This window comes from Rhinolophus sinicus, chromosome 2 (genome assembly GCF_057876585.1).
Source record: "Rhinolophus sinicus isolate RSI-liver-muscle chromosome 2, RSI-T2T, whole genome shotgun sequence".
Lineage (NCBI taxonomy): Eukaryota > Metazoa > Chordata > Mammalia > Chiroptera > Rhinolophidae > Rhinolophus > Rhinolophus sinicus.
This window is the reverse complement of record NC_142502.1, coordinates 151934012-151941582: the sequence shown is the minus strand read 5'-3', so window position 1 is coordinate 151941582 and position 7571 is coordinate 151934012. Positions and strand designations below refer to the sequence as shown.

General features: G+C 35.7%; 2 protein-coding genes across 4 annotated transcripts in view; one reads left to right on the top strand and one right to left on the bottom strand.

Moving 5' to 3' along the window:
• Window positions 1-2: 2 nt before the first annotated feature.
• LOC109438917 (prolyl-tRNA synthetase associated domain-containing protein 1) lies at window positions 3-2298 on the top strand. 2 transcript variants are annotated; one of them, XM_074333912.2, is made up of 2 exons: window positions 3-320; window positions 1365-2298. In XM_074333912.2, the coding sequence occupies exons 1-2, from the start codon at window positions 144-146 to the stop codon at window positions 1797-1799; spliced, it is 612 nt and encodes a 203-aa protein (XP_074190013.2). In that variant the 5' UTR covers window positions 3-143; the 3' UTR covers window positions 1800-2298. The 2 variants fall into 2 exon arrangements, with proteins under 2 accessions (XP_074190013.2, XP_088652288.1); XM_088796162.1 differs by having other exon boundaries at window positions 73-227.
• Window positions 2299-3956: 1658 nt separating this feature from the next.
• Window positions 3957-7571, bottom strand: part of CCDC88A (coiled-coil and HOOK domain protein 88A) — a 117227-nt gene continuing 113612 nt past the window's right edge. For both annotated transcript variants that reach the window (XM_019719686.3, XM_019719699.3), the window contains one exon: window positions 3957-7064. The gene's annotated coding sequence lies outside the window, so the exon portion shown is untranslated. The remainder of the gene's footprint in view (window positions 7065-7571) is intronic.

Below are 7571 nucleotides of genomic sequence, written 5' to 3'. Positions count from 1 at the left end.
AGGAGAGGCCCGCGAAAACAGCGCCGCCACCTGCGGAAAGTACCGGCACTGCACTTCCGGCGGCGGTCTTAGTCCCTCCAGGCACTTCCGTCTCAGGAAGCCAGGCACTTCCTTCTCGTGTCTCCCGCGGCCACGACAGCGGTATGGCAGGCTCCAAGTTGCGCGCGGAGCTTGAGCAGCGGCTCGGCGCACTCGCCATCCGCACGGAGGTCGTGGAGCACCCGGAGGTGAGGCGCTCCCGCCGGGACAGCCCGGCCGAAAGCGGTGGGCTCCGCTGCAGCGTCTGGTGGGCGAGGCTGCTAAAACCATCTGTCCCAGGGGTAATGTGCCGCAGAAACGTCCGTTCTAGGGCATTCCCCGGGGTCCAGAGTACGAAAGGGACCCGACAGACATATCGAAGGGTTCTCCATTTGGAATTATGATGTTATTGTGAGGAAACTTACGTTTTCCTCTTGGAGTGGTTTTAACACATTTCACGTTGAGAACTACTGCAACTTACTGAGAAGTTGTGCATCTTAAAGTGATGTCGGATGTTCATTAGTGTGTCCACTTTATGTGTAGATGAAATAAGTTACCAAGCAGTAAACCGTCTCTGCAGTGGCTACGATGTATTAGGTATCACATGAATACAGCAGGATACCAAGGTTAAAGAGTTTGGAGTTTGTAACATGATTTAATGTATTGATGTGAAGATTTATTTGCAGTTATTCCACAGAACCAATGTGTAACTTGCGTGTTGCAGGGACACAAAGTTTTTATCCAGGACTTGAGTAACAGCTAATGATAATAGCTAACTATGGCGATCTTCAAAGGGTAGAGAAATACATTAAAAGTCAGTCTTACTCGACTTCACAAATTTAACATCAAAGCTATCATTTTTCTCCGACTTCCTTCCCTCCCTCCCATAGAGTCTACACACTCTTCCCCCTTGTGCATATTGCCAGCTTTTCTGATGTTCTCTTAGTCCATGGTCTCATTCCCTGCCCTCTTACCCTCATTGTGGCTATATATTTGTAGATTGGAGGTTGTCACCTGATCTGGATGTAACGGAATGCTAAGGAATAGGAGTCTGGGCTGCTATAAACTTTCAGTACTAAAAGTTTAAAGAAAAAGCATTTTAGGAATGTGAGGGCTTGGCCCACCACTGGAATAGACACCTGAGCTAAGAAACTGAGTCCCAATATGAGGAAGTGAGATGGCTTGTAAATATTTGGTAATGGGTGTCTCTCTGCCAGTGAAACCCAGGGCATTACTTCTTAACCTTGCTGTTTTCACCTAGCAAGCAAAATACGTGTAACTGTATATGTGTGCAGTGTGTGTATACATGCATATTAGTTTTAAACTTATCATGTGATATTTTACAGGTGTTTACAGTTGAAGAAATGATGCCTCATATCCAACATTTGAAAGGAGCACATAGTAAGAACTTATTTCTTAAAGACAAGAAGAAAAAAGGCTACTGGTTGGTGACAGTTCTTCATGATAGACAAATTAACTTAAATGATCTTGCCAAGCAGTTAGGTGTTGGCAGTGGAAATCTGCGGTTTGCTGATGAAACAGCCATGCTGGAAAAACTGAAAGTTGGCCAAGGCTGTGCCACACCCTTGGCACTCTTCTGTGATGATGGAGATGTAAAATTTGTTCTGGATTCTGCTTTTTTGCAAGGTGGACATGAAAAGGTGTACTTTCATCCAATGACCAATACTGCAACCATGGGATTGAGCCCTGAAGACTTCCTTACATTTGTGAAGAAGACAGGACATGATCCCATAATACTAAACTTTGATAAAAACAACTAATTGGGCTAATAGTTAGAATACATTTATTTCTGAAAGCTGTTTTTCTTACTTGTAATTTGTAAAAAGCATTTAAAATAAGAATATTTAGGACCTTGATTTGGTGATTAGCTAAATCATTTTAGGAGGAATAATTCATCTTAAGCTGTTTTTAAAAAGATGTATTAAGGTAATATCAGCTCAGATCCTACCCTCCATGACCCATTACAGGAATGCTTTCAAAAATTAAGAATAAGTTAACATCAAAACTAAGTTTAGTTAGGGGCTGCCAGATGGCTCAGTTGGTTAGAGTGCAAACTCTTAACAACAAGGTTGCTGGTTCAATTCCCATATGGGATGGTGGGCTGCGCCCCCTGCAGCTAAGATTGAAACAGTGACTGGACTTGGAGCTGAGCTGCGCCCTCCACAACTAGACTGAAGGACGACTTGGAGCTGATGGGTCCTGGAGAAACACACTGTTCCCCAATATTCCCCAATAAAACCAAAACAAAACAAAAACTAAGGTTAGTTTACCAAGATTAACTATCTTACATCTTCATTAGGGTGTTACTGTACTTGAAAAAAACAAGTGGCAAAACAGCATATATAAAATCATGCATTAGACTGTACGTATAGGAAAAAAATCAAAAGGAATATATTAAATTGTTGATAGTAGTTATCATTGGGGAATGAGGATTAAGGAATAACTCCCCAGCAAGAAAATTAAATATGGGGCAAGGGCTAAAACCTTACATTACTGGGTGTTTGTTTTTAAACCGTTGATTTTTTTTCCAGTGAAAATATAAGCTAATTAACTTTTTATCAAGTTCTATTCTTAGATAATTTTAATTTAGAAAAACTCAAAGTAGCGATGGAAAATGTAATCATTATACTAATGAAATTACATTTTAAAACTCAGTAATACACAGGCCATAAGGATTGGTTTAGAAATGTGAACACGAATTAAGTCATGTATTAAATTTTACTCATCCCCTTTCATTTATGGCATGTGAGAAATATAAGATCCCAAGATTATGTATTGTCAGTTGTCACATAGAAGCTAGTTCAAAAATAGAGAAAAATGGACATTTTTTTCACTTCACTTAAATTCAAACAAAACCCTTCATCAGTTGAGGGCCTGGTGCAGACAAGACTACAAAAATAGCCTACAGGTCTTGTCATGAAAATTGTCATGTTTTCCTCTAGTATAATCAAATGGGAGTCATAAGATAACCATTATTTTCCTAAGTTTGATCACTCAAAAACTAATTCCCATCTGGTAGAGATACTGTACTTAATTTATACCAATTTATGTTACTACGGCAAAATCAAAGTAAAAACTTGTCATTTATTGAAAATATATATATATATATATATATATATATATATATATATATGTATGTTTAGAAACTACAAGTCTACTCATGGCAGAATTTTTATAAAACACAGAACGGATTTAAGTGGATTAAGACATTCTATAAATGATAACCTTATTCTGAGTTGCCATGTTAGTTTTTAACCTACGCTGTACTATATCTCTAAATTTTAGGTTGCTTCGCCTATAAAATGAAGGTTTAATGAATAGAATCAAAGACATTGAGGACCTTAGATAACTGGTCTAACTGCCCTTCCCCCCTTTTGGTGGAAGTAGACCCGAAAGACTGACCTGCCCAAGGACACAAGGCTGGTTGCCATTCTGCCTCTAAAGGCTATAGGTGAAAAAGAGATACTGATTTGCTCAATCTATTTATGTATTTAAACCTATTTTAGAATTGACAGAACTGATAGGCTCTCTCCTGAAACCTCCAATACACAACTCAAAGTGATTAGGACAATCATCCAAACAAGGTTATGTGTTATGTCTGAAAATAGGTTTTCCTAGGCAAAGGAAAAGGAAAGAATAATACTTGGCTAAATTTTGTAATTTTTAAATGATTACTAACCACTTGTTATAAAAATCACCTGTTTTATTTTTATATCAGTTTGATAAGTGAATGTTAAACCAACCTGATTAAAAAAATGAAAAATAATGAATGCTTTTAAAAAGATAAACCAAACGATGGTGTCTTTTGTTATAAATTGGATTTCTGTGGCTGATACTAGGTATTGCCAAGTAATAAACATTTTGCTATTCAACTCCAAATCCATCAATAGCATTACTTTTAAAGGAAATGTTACAGCTTTTATATTATTTGATTTGGTATTTAATAACAGTTATAAGTACAATAGCAAACATTGAAAGAGAACCCTTAGTAGAAAAGAAAAAGACAATTTAAAATCAGGTTTCGTTAAAGGGTGTTGTAAGTGCAACTTTATCCATAAGCATTCCTTTTAAGGCATTTTCATTGTCCAAATATTTCAACATGTACATCAAGGTTTATATTATAAAATGGGCTCCTTTTGTATTCATTCAAGGCTTAAAGAAAAAATACATCTCAGGATTAAGTGTAGCAGAAAAGAAAAACAAATTCACCACTTTTCTCATAAGTAACTTAAAATACAAAAGTCTTTTAGCATACATTACTCCTCACTGTAATTCCAGATTTGGTACAATATCCTTTTCACTTTCTGACATACACTGTTAAGAAAGTACAGGCTGTAATATTTCATTTGTGAGGTGGCTGCAATTCTGTAATACGCACAGTGATTTTTAAAATAGGCTGTTACTATGCATTGCATGAAAGGTGCTACATACAAACCTGTTTCATGAACTCTTTGGTAACCACCAGTTCAAAAACTTGGACCAAACATTTCCACATGGCCAGATCTGAAGCACTTATTGGAGCTCTGGACCGAAGCTCTTACCCTGTATATTGAATTCTTCAGTTTTCTAGGGGGGGTTAGGTGTAGATTCACAATAGAGACAAATAATGAAAAGCATGTCAGGCCCCAGTCTGAAAAGTGGCCCCGGTTACTTTCTAGTGGCCATACTGTTTTGTTTGGCAGAAGTAGTTTAAGGGAAAAGTGACTTCCTACTAAGTTTGCTTCTGATGGTACCTTTTGGAGAAAGTGAAATATTTATGTGGTTATTATCTAGTCCTTTTCTTGCAATGGTATGAAAAAGGTGATGAATATATTCCCACTTTTGCAGTTTCAGGTGTTCCCTTGGTTGTCTCTAACTGGGCTTTCTCAGGGTAAGCCTACTCAGATTTAGTACTTTATAGGCTGCTCTTAAGCATTTTCTACTTGAAGCAATAATGCGCTGCTTAAGTTAGCAGATTCCTTGTTTTAGGATATTAGTGTCCTGGAGAGGCCAAGCTGTGATATTCACCTCCATTGGGCCACCTCCTACTCATTAAATGTCAACTTTCAGTAACTGTCCTGGGATGTGTCCTAGTTGTGCAAATTAGAAGCTAGTTAATACAAATGTAAGTTACCCACTTTTAGCTAAAACATAATTTCTATATTTACTTTACTTTCCACTTACCACCTAAAAATGAATTTACATTTTTTTACATGTGAATGTCCCTACACTGCCACAATGCCCATTATCAATTTGATATTTGAATCTAGGGAGTCATGATGGAGAAAGATTTTTTCCAAGTCTAGAGAACAGATTTTAAATATGTCTTCTGTGCAATATTTGTATTTTAGTAAGAATCCTTTGTATTTACATTACATAGCACCTTTGATCCAAGAGTTTAAAAGTGATTTAACTTTACAGCATTATTTGGTGGCAAAATCTAGTTAATGGTGGCATTAAGTTGGTAAGTCCAAGTTCGTTAACTTCCACTTGAATTTCTGGTCAACTATACGTTCTGTCTTTAATGGTTTTTCTGAAAGTCGACTATGAACACAACACTGCTACTGGCCTACCAAAAAACTGTGTGTGTTGTGTGTGTGTGTGTGTGTGTGTGTGTGTGTGAGAGAGAGAGAGAGAGAGAGAGAGAGAGAGAGAGAGAGAGAGAGAGAGAGCAGAAGAGACACATATCTCATGGGAGCTAGGTTAGTGATGAAACACATAGTTCATAAACCACACACTGTGGAATATGGAATTACTCCAAAAAGATTTTTACAGGTGGTAATGAGAGCCTAAGAAGTACACTGTTAAAATAAAAAAGTCAGTATCTTTCTCATTTCAAACTTTAAGATTATTTTGATATTTATGTTAAATAATGAATTTGCATTAAGAGGTATCAATGCATTTTTGGATTTCATAAGAAAATAAAACTGTGATATAAAATTGGAACTACAAAAAAATTGATGTTTCCCTGGGTTAACTAAATCTACTTTTTTTGTGCTTCTTTTAAATGTTACAGATAACAAATGCATACAAATGTTTCAAAAGTACCAATAATAGTTACCAACTTTAATGTAATATTATAAAGGACAAAAACAGAAAAATTCTTCTTAATAAGTGATAACCTTAATAATAAGTGAGTTCCTGGCAAAATGTAGATCACAGTAAATTATTTACATTATTTTTGCCATAAGAAAACTTCTTAAGCAACAGTTAGCTCTCAAGTTAAAAAAAAAACAAACACAAGCATATAACCTAATACTAAAGAAGGGAAATGAGTCAAAATACAACAGCTTTATCTTGGGAATGCCATTTGCTGGAAAATCACCTTATTAAAAAAAAGTTTCAGAAAACCTCTTAACTTGGATCCACATGTGAATGCTTAGTGTTGCTTAATGGGGAATATGGAAAGATTAATATTACTGAAAATTTTTTGTAACTCCTATCATGGATTTTTCAGATTTATCTAATAAACTGAATTTCTTTTGCAGTGCATCAAAATAATTGGCTTAAAAAAAAAAAAAAAAAGAATACCAACACATGCAGTCTGCTAACCAAATAAGGCTCTGGCATGCCAAAACAATGTTCTCTGTATCTTGATATATAATACATTCCACAACATACTACAGCATTTAATTTAGATTTATACAACTAAATATAAATGTCTAGATTTTGGCTAATACTTAGCAGAAGCATTAAGCAAACATGGATAAATTCATAAACAAATGATAGAAGAAGTAGATGTTTCTTGGAGTACTCCTTGAAACTTTAAAACACTTGGTCCTTAGTGGGAGAAGATCCTTTATTCAGTAGATCTTAAAAGTACAATGTATAGAGTAAGTCCTAAAACCTAAAAATTTTGGCAGTTGACTCCAGTAGTGCTCCTTGATTCAAGGAAGGAATGAAGGTTTGTATTTCTTGCCTGCTTTAGTCACACAGGATTGTATAAAGTCTCCTTAAAGATTTTTAAAAATGATTTCTATAGTTGGGTGTCTTGTTACTTCAGAAATAAAGGCTTCATACTGAGAAACTGAAGGACACTTTTCTCTCTGTATTTAGTTAAAAGGTAGAAAGAAGAAAGAAAATATAAGAAAAGCTTGAAGATGCAAGACATAAAATACAGAACAGCTACTGTTAAGAACAGCATGCACCGGATATTTCTATAGGAATGAGGGTGACAGGAAGAGACACGTCTTCTTTGAGTGGCCTTTCATAAGAAAGGCATTTAGTTTATCTTCCTCAATTATCAAGAACATTGTGGAAAAGTCATATTCCTACCAAAAAAAAAAAAAAAAAAGACTTCAAACGAAAAAAGTTCCTAAAACATTATTCAATACTAAAATCAAATTTAAATTGAGGGAAAAAAAGGAAAATAATTTTTAAAGGTTTGTTTCCTGTCTGACAGGCAAAAACTTATGGCAATCAAATAATCTTGCTTTACTAGTAAGTAGGACAGAAGTCATGAATTAAGCAAGCAATATTTACATCTGTTAATGCAATATGCACTTGTTCTTAACGCGGTTAGTTTGTATAAATGAGACTAATCTCATTTACAT